This window comes from Gorilla gorilla, chromosome 10 (assembly GCF_029281585.2).
Source record: "Gorilla gorilla gorilla isolate KB3781 chromosome 10, NHGRI_mGorGor1-v2.1_pri, whole genome shotgun sequence".
Lineage (NCBI taxonomy): Eukaryota > Metazoa > Chordata > Mammalia > Primates > Hominidae > Gorilla > Gorilla gorilla.
This window is the reverse complement of record NC_073234.2, coordinates 140574576-140597242: the sequence shown is the minus strand read 5'-3', so window position 1 is coordinate 140597242 and position 22667 is coordinate 140574576. Positions and strand designations below refer to the sequence as shown.

At 51.4% G+C, this 22667-nt stretch overlaps 1 protein-coding gene across 3 annotated transcripts in view; it reads right to left on the bottom strand.

Annotated features, from left to right (window-relative positions):
• The window catches only part of AACS (acetoacetyl-CoA synthetase), a 77971-nt gene that overhangs the window by 4337 nt on the left and 50967 nt on the right, over positions 1 to 22667 (bottom strand). Inside the window, exons 10-17 of one of the 3 annotated variants that reach the window (XM_031000692.3) lie at positions 20211 to 20335; positions 14209 to 14273; positions 13954 to 14076; positions 10709 to 10822; positions 9523 to 9648; positions 4913 to 4982; positions 4132 to 4190; positions 2122 to 2324 (exon numbers count right to left, since the gene is read on the bottom strand). In XM_031000692.3, the coding sequence (XP_030856552.2) occupies positions 2122 to 2324; positions 4132 to 4190; positions 4913 to 4982; positions 9523 to 9648; positions 10709 to 10822; positions 13954 to 14076; positions 14209 to 14273; positions 20211 to 20335 (885 nt within the window). The remainder of the gene's footprint in view (positions 1 to 2121; positions 2325 to 4131; positions 4191 to 4912; positions 4983 to 9522; positions 9649 to 10708; positions 10823 to 13953; positions 14077 to 14208; positions 14274 to 20210; positions 20336 to 22667) is intronic. The other 2 variants (XM_031000693.3, XM_063694488.1) reach the window with 2 other exon arrangements.

Sequence of the window (22667 nt, the reverse complement as noted above, 5' to 3'; positions counted from 1 at the left end):
GCCCCGGGACTTTGCAGATGAGACCTCAGTTGTCCTCTTCTGACCCTGAAGTGGGTCCAGTTCCTGAATGGGCAGGCTGGGGCCACGCCGTGTCATCTCCCTGTGGAGGCTGGGCCCCTCCCTAGCTCAGCAATAAAAGAGGTAAATCCTCTCCTAAGCCTGCCGTGAGGGCTCGAAAATGTAAGGGCATTCAAAAATCTGGAAGAACCCTCCAAATAACTTCCCGAATGGACCCAGGAGAAGACCTTATCTGGGGAGAGAAAGAGCCCAGAGCCCAGCTGGGTGCCCTGGCTGCAAGCCCACAAAAGCCAGGACAACCAGGGAAAGAAAGGTGCTGAGTTTTCCCCCTTCATAATAAATTGTTCCACTACTCTCGTGATCAAATATGGTTTGGTAACAACTGTTTTGGCAGCAAAAGACCTAAGTTCTTTTTCAATAATATAAAACCAAGGGGACAAATGCAAATTCCAGTTCCCTAAAATGTTCCAGATAAGACAGCACTGATTCACTGAAGGAAAACCTTAGACCCTCATCAGAAAAAGACAATAAGTGTCACTGATTCAAGAAGTACCTTCTTGGAGAGCATCAGTGTCCCCACAGAGAGCCGCCAAGAGTCACCAACCAAAAATAAGAGAAAAAGAAAGAGATGGATGGAAAGCCCCAAGCTGCAGGGCTCTTCCCATGCAGAACCAGAACACAAAGGAAACGTGTAGACACCACAAAAAGCAACCAACACCGCAGATGCGGGCAGGCGCCGGGAGGAGGAGGAACAGGGGTCCCGAGTGGGAGTCAGCGCAGATGTGGACAGGCACCAGGAGGAGGAGGAACAGGGTCCCGAGTAGGAGTCAGTCTTCCAGGGATGATCAGGGATTGCACGCCGTGGCCGTGCTGCAAGTGCTCTCCCCAGCCCCCACTCCTGGACAGGTTGTTTTGAAGATGTTGAAATAACTTTTAAGGCAAAGAGAATGATCTACGGGTTTCAAAGTAAACGGCATCAGATATTTCAACATTCTCCAAGAAGCAGCCTCTCCTGGTAAATCCTGTCTCTAGTTACACCTCACAGAATCAGCCCTGCTCCCCGGCAACATCAAAGTCAGCTTCCCCTGGGAACCCAGTGAGTGTCTGCTCCCATCTTCTCCTTAACGAACAGCCATTCCATAGGCTTCAAATACAGCCTGCCACTGTCTAAATTGTTGTGTACATTCACACACACACACACACACGTACACACACACACACACACACTCACACACACAGCAGCTTCTGTCAGCTTGCGGGGCATCCGTTTTGTAAGCAATGCAAATGAAAGCTGTGATCCAATTTGGGTGACCCTCCTCCTCCCCCACTTAGAATCAAAGCAGAGCATACTGGGGCCAGGGGCTGGGGGATGACGACACAGCCTTAGGAAGACCTGCCTCTAAAAAGAGTCAAGTCTTGTCTGTAGCGGCAGAACTTAAAACTAAAAGGCAAGAGCAACAGCTCCCAGCAGCACTTTAAAAAGTTAAAATTGGCTGGGTAGAGTGGCTCACGCCTGTAATCCCAGCACTTTGGGAGGCTGAGGTGGGCGGATCACTTGAGGTCAGGAGTTTGAAACCAGCCTGGCCAACATGGCAAAACCCCGTCTCTACTAAGAATACAAAAATTAGCCAGGCATGCTGGCATGTGACTGTAATCCCAGCTACCAGTTAACTCAGGAGGCTGAGGCAGGAGAACTGCTTGAACCTGGGAAGCGGAGGTTGCAGTGAGATTGAGCCATTGCATTCCAGCCTCGGTGACAGACTCAGTCTCAAAAAAATAAAATAAAAAATAAAAAGTTAAAATTAATGTTCTCATTAAAAATTCTGAGAATACACTAAAACCAGGGGATAGCAGGGAGAAGCCAGTTGGACCTGCAGGGCTGGGCCTGCTAACCCTCTGAACATGGGTATTTAGCAGAAGTTGCTTTAAATGCAGTCTTAGGAAGGGTAGGAAAAAGGATGGCAGGGAGAGGATGGCGTTGCTAGGCAACGTGGACAAACGATATATAAAGCACCAGCAAGCTGCTCAGATGTAAGCGCCCCTCAATGTGTGGGCTCGTGGGGCGATGGCTGCAGTCTCCTCGCTGGCGGGAGATGGCCATACCGGGATGCCCTTGGTTTCCAGGATGAGGCTGGGCACGTGTCGCGCAGACAAGCCCATGCGGATGGCGTCACGGATCCTCTTAACCAAGTCAGGCTGGAAGGCGTGCCCGGAGGCCATCTTCAGGAAGAGGATCACCCTCTCCTCCCTGTACTTGTTATATTGGGGGACACACAGGCTGTCCTCCACCTCCTCGAAGGATTCCACTGTGGAGACAGGAGAGGGTGCACATTCACGCAGGGGGCCCCTCAGTGTGGGGTCGGGCCTCACAGCAACCTGGCAGAGCAGGAGGGGCAGGCTGGGTCCCCCACGCCTTCCAGCGGTGCCTGTGTTCTCCCAGTCCACCCGGGAGAAGGGCCTTGGAGGGACATTTGCTGAGGAGGCCGTTTCACAAGCGGAAGAAAACCCATCACTGGGGAGGCAGAGAGAGCTTCAGGTTTGGCAGGATGGGTGATGTTCTACCAGGAAGCCAGGTGTGGGCCTTACTTAATGAGAAATTAATTCAAGATAAAAAAAGAGGGCCGGGCATGGTGGCTCACGCCTATAATCCCAGCACTCTGGGAGGCTGAGGTGGGAGGATCACTTAAGTCCAGGAGATTGAGACCAGCCTGGACAACATAGGGAGACTTTGTCTCTACAAAAAATCAAAAACTAAGTTAGGCATGGTGACACACACCTGGAGACACAGCTACTCAGGAAGCTGAGGCAGGAGGATCGCCTGAGCCCAGGAGGTCGAGGCTACAGTGAGCTATGACTGCGCCACTGCCCCCCAGCCTGGCCAACAGAGTGAGACCCTGTCGGCCTCCCAAAAAAGGAGGCAGGTGGCCGGGCACAGTGGCTCACACCTGTAATTCCAGCACTTTGGGAGGCCGAAGTGGGTTGATTACTTGAGCTCAGGAGTTTGAGACCAGCCTGGCCAACATGGCAAAACCTCATCTCTACAAAAAATACAAAAATTAGCTGGGCATGGTGGTGCACGCCTGTAGACCCAGCTACTCAGGAGGCTGAGGTGAGAGGATTGCTTGAGCCCAGGAGGCGGAGGTTGCAGTGAGCTGAGATCACACTATTGCACTCCAGCCTGTGAAGAGAGTAAGACCCTGTCTCAAAAAAAAATTTTTTTTAAAAAGAAAGCAGGTGCCTGTGGTGGGGACTCCACTGGAGTAAGGAAAAAGGCTGGAATCAGACATCGAGATTTCTCTACCCTGGCCACACAAACGACCTTGACGTAAGTTTAGGACTCTGACCTAAGCACTAGCATAAGAGGCCGTCTGACCAACTCTGCGGCCTGGGCTGGGTCTGGGTCCCTGGGCTGGGAAGTTTGAAGGCCCACAGGTGACTCCACTGTACAGTTGTGAGATCCACAGGCCTACACTCTCTGTGCTTGGTGTCCTGCATGATGCTGTGTGACCTTCAGCAATCCTGAACCGTCTCTGTGCTTCTGGTTTCTTCAACCATAAAGAGTAGACACAAGTTGGCCGGGCGTGGTGGCTCATGCCTGTAATCCCAGCACTTTGGGAGGCCGAGGCAGGCGGATCACTTGAGGTCAGGAGTTCGAGACCAGCCTGGCCAACACAGTGAAACCCCATCTCTACTAAAAATACAAAAACTAGCTGGGCATGGTGGTGCATGTCTATAATCCCAGCTACTGAGGAGGCAGAGGTTGCAGTGAGCCAAGATCACGCTCCAGCCTGGGTGACACAGCGAGACTCTGTCTCCAAAAAAAAAAAAGAGTAGATAGGCACAAGTAACCAACCCAGCAGAGCTCACCGGGAGGATGAGCTATAATGAGGAAGGGGATGGGCAAAGGGACCTTAAAGACCCCATTTGAGGTTTTATGAGGACGGCAGTGTGGGCAAGGTATGTTCTGGAAAGGAGGTCAGGCTCACAAATGTCCACTGTCACACCAGAGACCAAGGGGCCAGAGTTGTGCCAAAGGTGGGGCCCCTGGGGCTCCCGCCAGGACCCTCCTCCTTCCTGGAGACTGGAGAACGCTCAGGGAGGGGAAGCACGTACCAATGTTATAGATTTCCGAGCTGCCGAACCGCACCCCGTTGGGGTTGAGGGTGCCATCACTGGAAAAAGAGAAGAGGTCAGGGCCACACCGCAGCTCTGGAGTGAGGCAAGTCCCAGGGGTCCCACGGGAGGGCAGTCACCCCCCAATTCCCCATGGCATCCCCCAGGACTAGTCACGGACACTCCCCTCCCCAGCTCCTTGCCCTACCACCCGGCTCTTTCTCCCTCTCAGGTTAAAGCTCTCCATCGAGGGAGGCAGGAACATCTGTCACCTCACTGCCTTCCCACCTGCACACGTGTCCCCCATTGCAGGTGTGGACACTGCTGTGCCTTTGCTGTGGAACCCCCATCCTGACAATCCCTACCCGAGAACCCCATCACAGGGCAGGGAGACTTGGATCACGCCCAGACCCAGCCCTCGGGAAGGAAGCTGGCACAGGGATGCCCCACCCCAGGAATGACACAGGAAGGGTCCAAGATGAGGGACAGTCAGCCATGTTGCAGACTGAGCAGACAATGCTTCCTCGGAGGGGGTCTTCAGGCCCAGGGACGGTGTGTGCATGGGCACAGGGGTGGGGAAACATGGCACACCAGCCAGTGGGGGCTGGGGGGGTCCCAGACACCAGCAGAGGTGTGGGTGGTGTGGACACCCTGGTGCTGGAGTGGAGTGGGGTGCCCAGGAAGGGGGTCACTGACTTTTACAGAAAGCACCTCCTCTCCCACCCCCATGCCTCTGGAAGGTGGGGCTCCAGGGAAGAGAAGCCGACTCTGCAGCCCTTACCTCCGGCCAAGCATGATGATGCCCCCGGTCTTGGGGTTGATTCTGCAGTAGTCGCCATGAGCCCAGATACCTGCAAAGACAGCAGAGGCGCCTGGTCATCCCGAGGAGAAGGGGCCATGACAGGCTGCCTGGACAGACGCTAGGTGTAAGTCCGCAGACATCACTGGGGCCCAGAGGCAGGTCTGGCATGGGGCTGGAGGCCAGAGAGAGCCAGACTGTTCCTGCCCCAAGGAACATGCCCTCTAGCGGGGCTGCTGCCCGGGCAGCTCTGACACCGCCGGCGAGGAGGAACACAGCTCCTCAGGCACCAGCAAGGACCCGGGAATTCACAGAGGGCAGGACCAAGCTCGGCCAGGCCACTGGGGGTCAACAGGAGTGTCTGGAGACAACCCTGAGTGTAGCACAGGAAAGAATAATCCATATCTTGGGAAGCAAGAGTGGCCAGGTGCAGTGGAGGGCACAGGGTGTGCAGAGGTTGGGGCCAGATCTTGGAATGGAATACACATGCTCGTGACCAGGAAGGAGGCTACTGCACCAGTCCCAGTCATGTAGGCTTGAACCAAAGCATTAGCCACATGGACAGAGAGCCGATTAGCAGGTAAAACCCAGGGGATGAGGAGACGGGGAAGAGGAAAGAGCCAGGGATGACAGCAACAGAGTGTCAGTATGCCACGTGAGTGGCCTCATGTGCAGCTGTTCAGAGAAGGCCTGCACGCTGGGGTGGCACCATGAAGCTGACGGACCAAAGGGATCAAATCCCAGATTTGGATGCCGCCTCTAAGGAGAGAGGTTCCTTGGCCACATCCTCCACCCAGGCGCCAAACAGTGAAGAGAAACCACACAGCCGAGAGAGTCACCAAGGGAGCAGTTAACCAGCTGGGGGCCTCCTCCTGCTGACACCACCCCCAGCCCTTGATCAGCCACACTGAGGGGAACTGGCTGGCCGTAATCAAAAGCACATCTCTGCTGCTTTGTAATGCCAGAAGTCATCTGCCTCAGCAGCAGGCTGGCCTCCTGCAATAACGCCCCGAAGATTTCCTGCGATCCGAGAAGGGAAAACAGTAAAGAAGCCAGCTTCTGTGTCTTCACTGACGCTGCAGCCTCAGAAGGCATCTCCTCCCTCCCAAATCTCGAGACACTTCTCCAGCACTTCTCCACTCTGTGGCAAGAGCTAACCCAAACAGCTTATGACTCAACAGCTACCTAGTCTACTCATGCGTTTATGTGACATCATGAAGCAGACACAAGCCACAAGCCACCACCAAGCCTTCTATGGGGACGAAGGCCAAGGGGACTGTGTACAAGAGTGCATGGTCCCTGGGAGGCAGCTGAAGAGAATGAAATGAGCCCAAAGCTACTTATTCCAATGCAAAAAAAGAGAACTGCAGGTCTTCAGGTCTTTCCTCCTGCCTCCCCAAGCTAGAGAATGAAATCAATTCTTTTCTCATTGGACTTTTAAAAGATTCACATACACAAATAAGGAAAAAAAAAAATCCACTCCTAGGCTTGCAATGGATGTGCCTGGCTTCTGCAGGAGCACGCCTGTATGGCTACTCAGCAAACTGAGTCTATGAATGGCAGCCCTGGACGATGAGAGCTGCAAGCCTGTGCCGCTCACCTGGGAATCCTGCCTCATTCTGGAACTTCGGTGCCAGCAACAACACACAGTCTTGTTTGCCTAGAGTCAGATCTCCCTTTAATCGGATGAGAAATTTCTGGGTTTTCTGGGCCATCTGTAGTACTGTGCCCTAATTACTGAGACCCCGGAAATGCAGAGAAAAAGGAGGATGTAAATCCACTCTGAAGAAATGTTTTTTGTGAAAACTTCCCCCAACACACTTTGATCCCTTGCAAAGCCACGCTGAGAGGAGCAATCCACTAGTGGCTGGCTCCAGGGCACCACAGAGGAAGTGGCCTGATGGCAAAACGAAGCCGCAGAAACGATGTCTTCCTTTCTACAGCAGACTGAACAGATTTAGGTCATTCTCATTCTTCAAGGCACTGACTTAAGCTTCGAGTCTCCTGGGAGCTGAGGCGAAAGTGGAAATACAGTGGGAACAGGTGACTGCCGATAGCAGACCAGGCCTGTTTGGAATGTGGCATCTGCAATGACCTAAATCTTAAGTCTGCTTTTACTTTCTTTTAAAATTTTAAGTTTTTAAAAATAATAAAAAGTGGTCAGGCCTGGTGGCTCACGCCTGTAATCCCAGCACTTTGGGAGGCCGAGGTGGGTGGATCACAAGATCAGGAGTTTGAGACCAGCCTGGCTAACATGGTGAAACACCGTCTCCGCTAAAAATACAAAAATTAGCTGGGCGTGGTGGCACGTGCCTGTAATCCCAGCTACTCAGGAGGCTGAGGCAGGAGAAGCTGAGATCGTGCCACTGCACCCCAGCCTGGGCAACAGAGTGAGATACCGTGTCAAAAAATAAAAATAAAAAGCCATAAAGAAAACCAAAATGGGCTCATAATCTCACCACTCATATAACCCCTTATTCATACTCACTATTCATTTATTCACACAATCACACATATGTACTTCCTTTTTAAAATTTACACAAGGCCGGGTGTGGTGGCTCATGCTAGTAATCCCGGCACTTGAGGAGGCTGAGGCAGGAGGATTGCTTGAGCTCAAGAGTTCGAGACCAGCCTGGTCAACATAGAGAGACCTCATCTCTACAAAAAATACAAAAATTAACCAGGCATGGTAGCACACACCTGTAGTCCCAGCTACTTAGGAGGCTGAGGCGGGAGGATCCTTTGAGCCCTGGAGATCAAGGCTGCAGTGGGTGGAGATCACACCACTGCACTCCAGCCCGGGGCCAGACGGAGACCTTGTCTCTAAAATAAAATTAAAATTTACACCAAAGGGATGCTATGTCCTCTGTTCTTAAACTCTCATTTTCACTTACTAACATCCTGGGTATCTTTCCATACCAGCACATGGCCTGTTTACATTTTCACCTGGCATCATTTTTTAAGGTAACGATGTCCAAAAACCCACTCCGAGTTGTGGAAAGGAAGGCTTGCTCTTGTTGCTTGGTTTTGCCATCACGCCATTTCCTATACAGCCCAAGAATCTCTCAGCACTGGTGCTTGAGGAAGGGCCTAAGTGCAGCCTATGTTCACTCTGTCCATGATAAACAGCTTCAGATCTCATTATCTGATCTGCCTTTGTCTTTCCATATTTATTCATATCTCTCACCTACACCCAGGAAGTATTGGAGGAAGCTACCTTTAAAACTGACTTCATGATAGGATTATTCAAAGAGAAGCAAAATCTTACCCTAAAGGTAAGAGGACTACAAAAACAAAGCAATTATTTCAGCTCTGAGTTTCCTGGCAGCCAAGGCAAAAATGGAAATATAACTCATCACAAAGTACTTGTCTTCTCCAAGAAGGAATATCAGTTTCAAAAAAAGATTATTCTGAAATTAATCCTGAGAGACATCTATCACATGAACCCTTGCACACGTGACAAATAAAGTGACAGAAAAGAGAGTTTTCAAAGAGCAATGTTACAGAAGATGAAGGGCCATCATTTCTTGGATGGATCCTCAAGCTGAGATTCTAATCCTTTTGGCCTCTCCTCCCAAGGCAGGAGGCCCTACCCTCCTCTTCAGGGTCATCTGATGAGTGTTTCTCTACATCCACTCTTGCTTTTCTGCATTCGTCTGTCTGCACAGCTGCTCACGGCAGGAGCCAAGGTGGGGCATAGGTGCAGCAGGTATGCAGTGGAGGCTGAGCCACCCCTGGGGGGATGCCCCACGCTGCTGTAGGAAGGCCCTATTCCAGGCACAATGGCTTTAACGGTGAAACGCAAACACGCAAGGCAGGAAGGATACCTGGCAAATCCTACCACTTACCGCTTTCTGATTCTCCATACGTGGTCTGTGCTAAACCAGATTACCTTTTGAGAGACTGCAGAAAGCAAGTACTGAGTATAAATAACTCTGGAACAGAAGGCTTGCTAAACGATGAATTATATAGCAGCAATAACTCGAGACTGCTTATGAAATAAGATTAGAGGGAGGCAGGAATCAGAGCTTTAAATAAAAGACTTCGCTGCTTTGGGGCAAGGCACCACTCAAAAGACGACACCCAAGGGTGTCAGTCTATGTGAGAGTGACGTGTCGGGTTGTAAATGCTTCCACCGCAAAAGCGTTCTTCCTCCAGCATCTCCATGAGGACTGGATGATGGTGAGAGACACGAAGGAAGAGACCCGAGCCAGGCGCCACTTCCACATGCCACTCCTCGTGAACAGGCAGGCATCACCCTGTTTCAGCCCTGCACCCTCCACCCTCCCACATGCAAACCAGAGGCTCGTGCCTGCTCCCAGCAGCAGGGGCTGGGGCCGAGAGGCTCTGGGCAGAGGTGGCTGAGATTCAACTAAACCAGATTACAGTTGCACACGATAGCTTCAAGCTGAAGACAACAAGATATTGATCAAAAATTCATTATCCCCCCACTGGCGGAATGAACTATAAGCAGCTTCTCCAAGCCCTGGTGGAGGAAGGAAGAGGGGAGGGACACAATGGTACAGAATTAGACACAGAAGGCCCAGCCAAGGCAGAGGCTGGCCAGCTCTGTCTGCATCTCTCCAACCGACCTGGGAATTTGGAGAAATACGCCTTCCTGTACTTGTTGCCGTTCTCATCGTTCCAGAAGTGTGTGGGCTGGCAAGGGATCGGCTTAGTACACACCAGCTCGCCGCTCTCTCCCCAGACCGCCTTTCCTGGTATGGGAGAATTAAAAATAAGCCCAACACACACCACAGCCACACACCCTGGCTGTCTCTCTCTCTTTCTTAAGCTATTACTTATTATGCAATATTCCAGACATATACAAAGGTACAGAGATGGTCCACGCCCACACACCTGTCACGGCAGCCTAATAATGCGTTCCTCCCAGATGAAGTCCCCTCCCTGTGTGCTCCCCAAAATCGCTGTCTCGGACGTAGTGATTTGTTATTCCCATGTGTGTTAACATTTCTGCTCCATCCACACGCATCCTTGAATAGCATATGTCGTCACTCTGCATGCCTTTGAACACATACACGCTGTCCTTCTATGTGTCCCGCATCTTCCTGTGCTCACTCAGCATGACATCTGGGCTCATTCGGGCTACTAGGTCTCGCTCTGGTTCATTCGTATTCACCACTTGGTCATTCTCCACATGTGATCACAGAGTTTCTTCCTCTCAAAGATGGACATTTCTATTGTTCCCAATTTTGTTTTCCATTACAAATCATGGGGCGCTACAAACATTCTTGCATGGATCACAAGTAAGTCTTCTGGGAGTGGCATTCCCAGATCACAGGGCACGTATGCATCTTCAGCTTCACCGACTCCTCCCACATTGCTCTGCAGAGCAGGTGCACTGAGCCCTGCTCACCCCTCCTAGCACAGCTGGATTTCTAGCTGCCAGGCCCAGCATAGCGGGAGACTATCCCTTCAATGACCAGGTTCTCAGAAGCTCAGAGCTGGCTGCTGCCTGTGTATCCAGCACCAGTGTTCAGATGCAGGGCAACGACCACCCACCTGCCCACTGTTCCCGAGCACACATCTCTCCACCTGTCCTCCAGCTCGACCCTGACCTCTCAGAGGCTGGGGACCAGAAGCCCGGTGGGTGTTAAACCAAGCTGGGGGGAAAGGACATCACACTGCAAGTGACAGGGGCCTCCCCTCCGAGGGCTGTTTTGGAGAACTATGACCAAGCAAAGTTACACATCCGAATGCTCCCAAGCTCCCAACTCACGCCTAATCACAGAAAGAAACAGTTGGTGGAGCCATCACCTTCCTCGTTCCACGCTTCCACGGCCATGCCCAGGTTCCGGGCCTGAATCTCCCCTTTATACACAGGAAGAGAAAAATTGTGGCCCATGAAGCAGGAGATGATGTCGGTGCCTCCTGCAAGCAATGGCAAAGGGAGACTCAAAATTCAGAAGCCCAAGACAAATTGTGTTAAATTAGTGAGCAACAAAGGAGAAGGTGCCAAGAGGACAAATATCTACTCTCCCAGACAAACACTGCAACATCCCAGACAGGTGGGGCTTCTCTTCAGGGAGCAGTGGGAGAGGTGATATGGAAATTAGAATGAACCTGCCACATGTGGTGATTGACGTTTTAGCCGAGCCTTCCTGCCAGAGGATTCGCTAAGTAAATGACCTCCTGTGGTCATGCTGAAATTCAAGGCTCAGGATCGCAGAAAATGGAAGCTTTGCCTGTGATACCTACCTGGCAGGCACTGCCTAGACGGACCCATCACATGGGAAGGCTCGAGTGCCATGGTTTATGTGGACTTAATGGTTGGAAAAACAGAAATGTGGCTGGGCGCGGTGGCTGACGTCTATAATCCTAGCACTTTGGGAGGCCAAGGTGGGCAGATTGCCTGAGCTCAGGAGTTCGAGACAAGCCTAGGTGACATGGTGAGACCCCATCTCTACTAAAAATACAAAAAAATTAGCCAGGCGTGGTGGCATGTGCCTGTAATCCCAGCTACTCAGGAGGCTGAGGCACAAGAATCGCTTGAACCCGGGAGGCGGAGGTTGCAGTGAGCCAAGATTGTGCCACTGCACTCCAGCCTGGGCGACAGAGCAAGATTCTGTCAAAACAAACAAACAAACAAAACAAAAAGTTCCCAGCTGCAAGATCGTGGAGTGTGATTTTATTTCTTCCTCCAGGCAGAGAATAAAATGTGATGTCTTCTCTGCCATTTCATGTCACTGACTGATGTGTCCCACGAAAATGAGTGAGTCACGTTCGTTTCTGCCACCATCAAGGTTGAGCAGGGCTCCTGACCTCCTTCCTGCTGCTCACTCTGCTGGTGGGAATGGCTCACACCCCCCACCTCAGGCCGAGGAACCAACGGTGGGGAGGAAGGCTGAGGGGTCGGCCTCAGGCTTCGGGCAAATGGCACCTTTTTTTTTTTTAGACGGAGTTTCACTCTTGTTGCCCAGGCTGGAGTGCAATGGCACGATCTCGGCTCACTGCAACTTCCACCTCCCAGGTTCAAGCGATTCTCCTGCCTCAGCCTCCCTAGTAGCTGGGATTACAGGCATGTGCCACCATGCCCAGCTAATTTTGTATAAATGGCACCTCTTAAAGAGGTGCTTTGAGAGTATGTTTTTAAATCACAAGGAGAAAAATCAGAACTACAAATATGTAAAAATAAAATAAAAGTGGCCCAGGCCAGGCACGGTGGCTCACGCCTGTAATCCCATCATTTTGGGAGGCCAAGGTGGGAGAATCACTTGAGCTTAGGAGTTCAAGAACAGCCTGGGCAACATGGTGGAACCCCGTCTCTACAAAAAATAAAAAAACATAACTGAGCGTGGTGGCGTGCACCTGTGGTCCTAGCTACTCAGGAGGCTGAGGTGGGAGGATCACTTGAGCCCAGGAGGTGAAGGCTGCAGTGAGCCATGATCGTGTCACTGTGCACTCCCGCCTGGGCAACAGAGCAAAACCCTGTCTTTAAAAAAAAAAAAAAAAGTGACCCAAAGATTTCTATGGGCAGCAATGGAATCAACTCTTAAGTCACGTGAAGCGGAATTGAGGTGTGTACCCTAAACTACATCTGTGTAAAAATGGGGTGCTCTCGCCCCATTTACACACACCCACACACACTCAAGCACACACGCTCACCTATGCACAGAACATCTCTGAAGGGAACGACGTCGGCTTCCTTGGGGAAGGGGGACGGCAGCCATGAGGACACCTTTGTGGACTCTGAATTTTTTACCACGTGCATGAACCATTTTCTAAAGCACAACTTTATGTTAAGAAAAAAGTTATGAGAAAAAATGCACTTGGGGGCCAGACACAGTGGCTCACGCCTGTAATCCCAGCACTTCGGGAGGCCAAGGTGGGTGGATCACCTGAGGTCAGGAGCTCGAGACCAGCCTGACCAACACGGTGAAATCTCATCTCTACTAAAAATATAGAAAAATTAGCTGGGCATGGTGGCACACGCCTGTGATCCCAGCTACTTGGGAGGCTGAGGCACAAGAACTGCCTGAACCCAGAAAGTAGAGGTTGCAGTGAGCTGAGATCGCACCCACTGCACTCCAGCCTGGGTGACAGAGCAAGACTCTATCTCAAAAAAAAAAAAAAATTTTCACTTGGAATCCACATATAATACACCCATATATATACATACATGAGTGTGCATGCACACATCCATATATACCTGTTTTCCACCTGCAAAAATGACCGCACCTTGTAATTCTGCAATCTGATTTTTTCACTCATCATGGCCATGTTTCAATGTCCATCAGTGTATTTCATGCACTTCTAATGGCTGCATAAATTAAGACTGTACCCTAAATTATTCAATCAATTTCCTTCTGCTGGGCATATAGGTAGTGTCTATTTTTTACTTATATAAACAATGTGGCAATATTTGTCCGTCCATACAGTGGATTCTCACTATTTGCAGATTCTATTTTGGGGAATTTGCCTACTCACTAAAATGTATGTTACACCTCCAGATCTATACTCTGGAGCTTTTGCAGTCACTCTCAGACATTGCAGAGCAGTCAAAACCCTAAGTCACCCAGGCACATTCCCACTGAGGTCACACAAGGTGACACAACCTCCCTGCCTCACTCTCACACACAGGAGCCCAGGGCAGGGTGGGGCAGGGTGCTCTCTTCCCGGGCGTGGCATCCCAGCTCTGGCACCTGACGGTGGGGCAGCCTTGGGCAAGTCACTGAACGCTTCTGAACTGCATTTTCTCTTTTGCAAGATAAAAAATGTAGAACCTACCAAGATGTATTGTTTTGGATTTTAAGACTATAATTGATGTGAGAGGTGTGTGTGTGTACATAAATCTATTTCCCCCAGGAGCAAGGGTTCCGTATGGGTTCCGTGTTCACAGTGACTTTGTGGAACATCACTGCCTCAGATCATGAGAAGGGACTGTGCGTATTGGCTGCCCAGCGGACCGTGTCCTTGGGTTGAATCCAAGCACTGGGCAGAGGTGTGCATACTTATGGGGCTGGCGGGGATGGCTGGAAGGACTGTCCCCACCGGGGCCATACCTGAGATGGAGCCCAGGAGGATGCTGCTCTTGATGCACCTGTAGACATACTCGTAGCTCTGGGCTTTCAGTGGGGAGCCAGTGGACAGGATCGTGTGGAGCATCTGGAGACTGTGGGTTTCCACTGGGGTGCAGAGTCACCAAAAGATTAAAACTAAACCCAGTGCCTGAAGCCTCACTCGCAAGCAGGAAATAGGATGGATTTAATTTCCCTGATTGGCAGTACAGGGAATGAGTACTGAAGAGGCACACTCACCCGGCTTCATGGCCTTCTCTTCCAGCACCGACAGCCACTTGGCCCCAGTTACCAGGACAGTGATGCTAGGGTGCAGGCGGGAAAGAAAACACCAGAAACTCTTCAAGGGTCTTGCACCAAAGCTTTCTAAAGTTAGTGATTTATTTCTGACAAGTTTGCAAAACCCAAGAGAGAGCAGTTTTCTGGGTTGAAGTCATACTTCGTGTTTACTCCAGTCTGAGTCACGGCACCTGACTTCCTCACAGGTGCACCTGACTGCTCTTTACACTGATTTCAGCACGCAGGGCCAGCTCCCTTTACCATGAGGCGTCACATAAAACAGTCGCTCACCCGAACCCATTATCTTCCCAACTGCAGAGTATTGTATCTTGGGGGACCAAAGGAGGCCATAAAAATCAAGTCCCCTCAAATTCTATCCTCACACATTCATTCACCAATGAAGAGAAGGCTACAGAATTATTATTATTTTTTTTTTAGACAGGGTCTCCTTCTGTTGCCCCAAGCTGGAATGCAGTCGTGCAATCACAGCTCACTGCAGTCTCCAACTCCTGGGCCCAAGTGATTTTCCCACCTCAGCCTCCCAAGTAGCTAGAGCTACCGGTGTATGCCACCATGCCCAGCTGAGAGACAGGGTCTTGCTATGTTGCCAGGCTGGTCTTGAACTCCTGGGCTCAAGTGCTCCTCCTGCTTTGGCCTCCCAAAGTGCTGGGAGAATTCTTTATTTGTGAAAACATGTGCCATACTTGAAACTCTCCACCCATCCCCTTTTCTTAAACAAGATCACATTTTTATGAAACTCAGAAAAGTCCAGCTCTTCTTGAACGTTCAGAATCCACCGTTCTATGCATTTGTGCTCACAGAACAACACACGCTGCTGAATATACCTCACTGTGCTTTCAAGGGCAGCCCTGTCTAATATGCTATTTCCTTCCTCAGCTTTTCCTCCAGCCAGACGGCCCTTCACATGTAAACTCAGTCGGCCCAACTAAAGAATATTATTCTCTTCGGGGCCTAGAGGAGGCTGTGAGAGTCAGACTCTTCTGGGTCACTCTGGCAGTAGAACCTCAGTCCTACACATTCGGTGGAGAGACTCATCCCACGGAAGACCGTCATAGCATTCGCTGTCTGAAGCCACGAGGCAACATGGCACAGAACATCCCGGAATTCAGGGCTGGCTGGGCTGGGTGTGGCTAAGGCAATGGCAGGGTGGGTCTCCCTCCACGCAAGGAGGCGGGTTACCATGGTCCTTCCACCTCCCACACCTTCGTTCTCTTACTTCCCCAGACCCACCCTGCCACCAACAAAGCCACCACTGTACCCTAGAGATGGCTGGAGTTTTGGGGGAGGGAGACTAGCTCCTCCCACCATCCCCCATGCTTCTTTCATAAACTCAGAGTTTGATTAACTACTTCAACATCATAGCCAAGGACTAAGGTGTCACTTCCTTTGCAAGTATCACTAACAGAGGATGGAGACCTCATGACTCTAATGGTGATCACCCGGCCCTGAGCAGCAGTGACCACCTCCAGCTACAGGTACAAAGCTCTCCAATCAACAGCCATGCCCAAACAACACACGGGTTTTGTGCAATCCCCCCACTGCCCACCCCCAGAAACTCGAAGGCTCTCTGTGGGTCTAAAGCGTCTAAGTGCAGGCAAGACTCTGCAAACCCTGATCTTGGTGAGGCTCCGCCAGCACTCAGAGGCGATGCTCTCCGGCCTGTGAGTCACAGTCCTGCTTGTCTGAAGAAACGGCAAAGTCCCCCATCTATCTCCAGGGTGCAGGTAAGACGGTTAGGAAATGCAACACCACTCAGCTCTTGGAAGCACGGGAGCCCACCTGCGGGCACTCATGCCACGTCTTATTTCTAGCAAGTACTGTAGGGGTCGCTGCACCAAAGCATGAGACAGTCTCAGGGCCCTAAACCGTTGGGACCCAGTGCCCGAGACTGCCCGGAGCCCTGTGCAGAGGGAAGTGTGGATCAGCCCAAAGGCAGCCCCTCCAGGGTCGCCACTGTGCCTGTGGGCTCCAGCAACCTGAGTCTCTCAGCTTCTGCCCCTACCCCAGCCCTGGCAATGCTCTCTTCACTCAGGCGCTACACTGCCTTTTTTTTTTTTTTTTTTTTTTTTGAGATGGAGTCTCTCTGTGTCACTCAGGCTGGAGTACAGTGGGGTGATCTCAGCTCACTGCAACATCTGCCTCCAGGGTTCAAGTGATCCTCCTGCCTCAGCCTCCCAAGTAGCTGGGATTACAGGCCTGCACCACCACACCTGGCTAATTTTTGTATTTTTTGTATTTTTAGTAAAGACGGGGTTTCGCCATGTTGGCCAGGCTGGTCTCGAACTCCTGACATGGTGATCCACCCACCTCAGCCTCCCAAAGTGCTGGAATTACAGGCGTGAACCACCATGCCTGGCCTACACTACCCTTTTAATAACATGAACCAGATCAGTGTTCTCCTGATTCAGTGTCCACTGCTGTTCCATTCCACTCAGGGAAAAACTCACCCTCCAAGCAGCCCCAAAAGTCCCCACCCCTCTGACCCCTGCTCCTGCCCCCAGCCCCGCATCAGCCCTTCACACTCGGTCCACAGGAGGCCCCTTCCAGCTTCCACGACACATGGATCTTAGGCCCATCTCCTCGTGGTTCCCTCTGCCTGAAGTACACGTCCCCAGTCCTGCAAAAGTAGTTCCTGAACCTTTCGGCCTCAGCCCAAATGCCAAGACCTCTCGAGGACTCTCGAGGACTCCCTGACCCCAGGTCTCTGACAGCACTCCTCAGAGCCAGAGGTTGGCCTCTGTCTTTTCCTTACCTTCCCCCTCCCAGTGCCAGCCCCATGAGGACAGAGCGTGCTGGCCCCTGGTCGCTGCTGTGTGGCCCCCAGGACCCAGCAGGGAGCTTGGCTCAGAGCACGTAGTCCAGCACACACGGGGTGCAGATCCCGACAAAGTGCTACCCAACCCACGCACTTCCTTAGAAGGACAAGCCTGCTCGCCCACGAGGCCCCTGCCCTCTAGAACCATCTTAGACAATGGCCCCATTCAGAGACAGGCAAAACCAGGCAACTCAGGCAACGTCCACACCTGCCCCACTACTAGCAAACGGGACAAAGTCCCCAGGGTCCTGGCCCTAATTCTATCCAGAATAGTCCCCTCACTAGAACCCAGAAACACACCCCTGTGAAGAATAAAATTCATCTTTTCAAATTATCTTGTCTGTGCCTACAAAATAAATGCTCTTTGATCGAATGTGTCAATAAAGCTGAGAGCTGACATGCTGGTAATCAACAGAGATCTCACCCCTCATTTATTAACAGATGTGGGTTTTAATCAGAGGCACTGAGACAGCATCACGAGGACTGTGCCTGCCCCGCATGCCTCTTGCCACAAAACAGGGTTTGCCATGACTGCTTTCAACTGTTACACAACATTCAGTTTCCAGGAGGTGGACAGAACTGAGCTGAAGTGTCCTGCCCCGCCCAGCACCCGCTCCCTCTCACTGCTGGTGGCGACCAGTGTAGTGGTTTAAAGCCTGCATTCTTCCGAGAGCCCCTCACCCGCAGCCCCTGCCAGGGTGCCGAGTCACACCTGCCTCGCCAAACGGCGCAGGAGGCTCTCCCAGGCGGGGCGATGGCCACATCCATAGGGAGCCCTGCGACAGCACGACCACACCTCAGTCAGCCTCAGCGCTCTGGCCAACCCAGGGCCCGTGATTACGGCACGGAACCAGCCACCATGCTGTGAACACTCGCACATGTACGCGTGTACACAGGTACATGCACACATACACAAGGCACACATGCATCCACATGTACAGCATTCACAGCTGCATGCACACGCACACACACCCGACACCTATACACGCACACACATCCATGCACTCACTTGCACTCACACATGTATGTGCATACACTCATGTACATACGCACTCCCACGCTCCCTTTCACAAGATCACGCTCCATGCACGTGCACACACACTTTCACATACACTTTTGTGCACACACGCAGACTCACACCCATGCACACACAGAGCACGGTCTCCCTGGGATGCTCCATCCCTGGATCTCATTAGCACCGGGCCTCACTGATGTACATTTCCCTCTCCACCCCTCCTCCAGTAACCCCCGACCCAGTGCCTGCCTCCCCGACACACCAATAAAAGTTCCTCCACCTGGAGCCTGGCTTAAGGGTAAAAGGGTAAAGATTCTAAAGCCATCTGAAGTTCCCAGGGATTTGATTAACCTTTTGCTGGAAACAATCTCATTAGGAAATAGCCTTCCTCACTAAGATTGTGAGCCAAATGTCAGGATTTAAATATTACCCAGGCCAAGTTATATTTAAAATGTTTAATGGCCAAGGATTTAAACACATGAGTGGCTCCTGTTTCCCCCATGAACAGATTCAGATGTAATTAGGACAGAGCATGGTTGTTTCTGGGCCCCTGGAGCTCTGGCAACTTCTATATTCTTATCTCTGGAAACACTGTCATTAGGCCAAGGGTGACCAAGACCACAGCGGCCAGAACACGCCAGCCAGTTGTGATTAATTCATCAGCAAAGTGCTGACGAGACTGGATCTCATGATGCCTTCTAATGATGATGATGAGAAGGAGTTGAGGTCGGGGGGAGCAGGGACCACTACACCTATTCCCATTTGCATAATTCTCAGGCACCAGGAGGGTACCCAACTGGCTCCCGCCTGTGCTCATGGGATTCCTGTCTACCATCCAGCCAGGGCCACAGGAAATAAGTGACCACCTCCAGGGGCCCCAGGAAGCACTCAGTACAGTTATGATGAGGTGAGGAAGACCCTAGAAGACAGGTGGCCGCCAGCCCCAAGGGACGGCTAGGAACAAACAGGGTTCTCCTCCTGCCAATGGGCTCAAGAGAAAGGTGGCAGGAAATCCAAACGCCACGCAGCCCCCCAGTCACAGGTTCTGCACCCACCCCTCATGAACTTATCCACACACCTCCCCTGTGCGTTCAGCCTTCACCTCACTTCATCTCTGATATGTTTTAGCTGTCCCCACCCAAATCTCATCTTTAACTGTAGCTCCTATAATCCCCATGTGTCGTAGGAGGGACCCAGTGGGAGGTAATTGAATCATGGAGGCAGGTTTTTCCCGAGTGGTTCTCTCGATAGTGAATAAGTCTCACAAGATCTGATGGTTTTATAAAGGACAGTTCTCCTGCACATGCTCTCTTGCCTGTTGCCATGTAAGATGTGCCTTTGCTCCTCATTCACTTTCCATTATGATTGTGAGGCCTCCCCAGTCATGTGAAACTCTGAGTCCATTCAACCTCTTTTTCTTTATAAATTACCCACTGTTAGACATTTCTTCATAGCAGTAGGAAAATGGATGAATACAATCTCACTCCTGAGTCTGCAGAACCTGTGTGAAACAGGACTCTAGGCGACCCTCGGTTTTCCTCCTTTTGCTGGGAAATGCCACAACTAGAGAAATAAGATGAATGCACAGTACGATGACTGCAGCTGACAATGCCGTACTATGTAATAAGTGCTGGAACTTTGCTAAGAGAGTCCATTTCAGGTGCTGTCCTTGCTAAAAACAAACAGGTAACTGTGTGAGGAGACGCAAATGCGAATCTGCCTGACTGCAGTACTCATTTCACTATATGTATACACAGCAAAATACCATGCCACGTGCCTTACGATACATACAATTTTTACTAAAAAATAATCTTAAAAATAAAAATAGATTCTTAAAAGAAATGAGATTGCACACTGCCCGTGGGATTTTTCTCAGCCCTCACTCTGGAGGGAAGAGCCCTGGCCCTTGGTGTCCCTCCCTTCCTAACAGTTTCACCTTCTGCTTCTGGCACCTCCCATGCCCTCCTCTTGGAGAGGGGGCGTCCACAAAGGCAGAGCATGCCGGAGACGCCCCGACCACGGTAGAAGGCAGGCACGGCTCTGCATCTGATCCCAAGGAGCCTTCTTGGTGCTGCCTGTCCCTTGCTTTGAGCACAGCTTCTTGGTACCTACCCTATCCTGTCAACCAGGTCCCAGAGCACATTAGGCGTGGGCACCAGGGGGGAGCCATCATACAAGACCATGGCCGCTCCTGTGGCCAGAAGGGACACCATCCAGTTCCACATCATCCAGCCGACCTGCAAAGACAGGAGGGGTGCGGCTTCAGCGGGTGCTAGGCAGCTCCCCCCAGCGCTGCCCCCTCAGCTTCCTGTGTCCCTGGGAAACCACCTAAGATGGAGCCACAGGTTGGTGCTAACTGCCCATTTCAAATGCAGGACACTCTGGCCCGGCAACTCCACATCTATGAATGGATCACACAGACATATTCACACATGTGCATGAAGATGCGTCACAGAATGTCTGTTGCACCCTTGCTGGTGACAGAGACAAAGCAATGTAGGTGTTATCGACACAAGCAAGGCCACAGGAGGTGCACACTTGCTACTGACACTCCTACACAGTCACTGAACCCACATGAGGCGTTCTGAACAGCACCTGACCCCCAGCAGTATGACAGCAGCCATTGCACAGTCATGAAACAGAATGAGGTCTGGACTGACATGGAACCATCCCCAAGACATTGTTCATCCATGATGAATGGTGTCGGGAACCTGCCTCCCGCCCGCCACAGCCTAGTGCCGTCCCCAAATCATGCGGGCTACAGTGACCCAAAACCAGCGTCCCCTGGAAGGCCCACCCACACCTACTCCCCACGCACAAAGGCAGAGGGCACAAGGACACAGCCAAAGGTCTCCATTTAGTTGAGGTGCTTTCTTCTTGTTTTTTTTTTTTTTCCCCGAGACAAGGTCTCACTCTGTCACGCAGGCTGGAGTGCCGTGGCACAATCAGAGCTCACTGCAGCCTCGACCTCCTAACCTCAAGTAATCCTCCTGCCTCAGCCTCCCATGTAGCTGGGACCATAGATGTGAGCCACCACGCCCAGATAATTTTTTTATTTTTTGTAGATGAGGTCTCACTTTGTTGTCCAGGCTAATCTTGAACTCCGGGCCTCAAGGGATCCTCCTGCCTCAGCCTCACAAAGTGCTGGTATTACAGGCATAAGCCTTCACACCTAGCCATTGAGCTGCTTTCTGAACAGGTCTTAATGTACTTGTTCAATTTCTTTTATTGAGGAACTGTTCCCCAAAGAGGAAACCAGTGCCTGGAAGCCCCGAGCAGCATAGCATTCCTGGCCACCTCATTGTCCAACAAAGCTGCTAAAAGCTGAATCAAGGTCTGGTGGCTCACACCTGTAATCCCAGCATTTTGGAGGGCAAGGTGGGAAGATCACTTGAGCTCAAGAGGTTGAGACCAGCCTGGGTAACACAGTGAGACCTGGTCTCTATGGAAAAACATTTTTTTTTTTTTTTTTGAGACGGAGTCTCACTGTGTCACCTAGGCTGGAGTGCAGTGGCACAATCTCGGCTCACTGCAACCTCTGCCTCCTGGGTTCAAGTGATCCTCTCACCCCAGCCTCCCAAGTAGCTGGGATTACAGGTGCCCACCACCACACCCGGCTAACTTTTTTGCATTTTTAGTAGAGACAGGGTTTTTCCATGTTGGCCAGGCTGGTCCCAAACTCCTGACCTCAAGTGATCCACCTACCTCATCCTCCCAAAGTGTTGGGATTACAGGCATGAGCCACCATGCCTGGCCTCCAGAAAAAAAATTATTTTAATTAGCCAGGCATGGTGGAGTGCACCTGTGGTCTCAGCTACTTGGAGGCTGAGGTGGGAGGATTACTTGAGCCCAGGAGTTGGAGGCTGCAGTGAGCCATGATCACCACTGCACTCTAGCCTGAGCAACAGAGTGAGACTGTCAAAAGAAAACAAGAAAGGCAAAGGGAAAAAGGGGGACAAAAGGCAAAGGGAAAACGGGAAAGGAAGGGAGAGGTAGGGAGGGGAAGGGAGGGAAAGGCAGGGGAAGGAAGGGAGGGAGGGTGGGTCACAGTATAGGCTGGGCCCAGGGCTGCAGGACATGAAACAACTGCCACCAAGGCTGCTGTTAGAACCCAGGTCGGGAGGCCGGGTGCGGTGGCTCAAGCCTGTAATCCCAGCACTTTGGGAGGCCGAGGCAGGCGGATCATGAGGTCAGGACATCGAGACCATCCTGGCCAACACGGTGAAACCCCATCTCTACTAAAAATACAAAAAAATTTAGCCAGGCTTGGGGGCGGGCGCCTGTAGTCCCAGCTACTCGGGAGGCTGAGGCAGGAGAATGGCGTGAACCCGGGAGGCGGAGCTTGCAGAGAGCCAAGATCGCGCCACTGCACTCCAGCCTGGGTGACAGAGTGAGCCTCCATCTCAAAAAATAAAAAAATAAAATAAAATAAAAATAAAAGAACACAGGTGGGGTCAAGCTGCTCCAGGAAAAATCTAACTGCCTGATTCTTAGTGGGCAGGATCCTTCCAGTAAAAATGAAATGCCTCTGAGAAAACTGCTCCAAATTTTTGAGTTCTTTCCATTGTA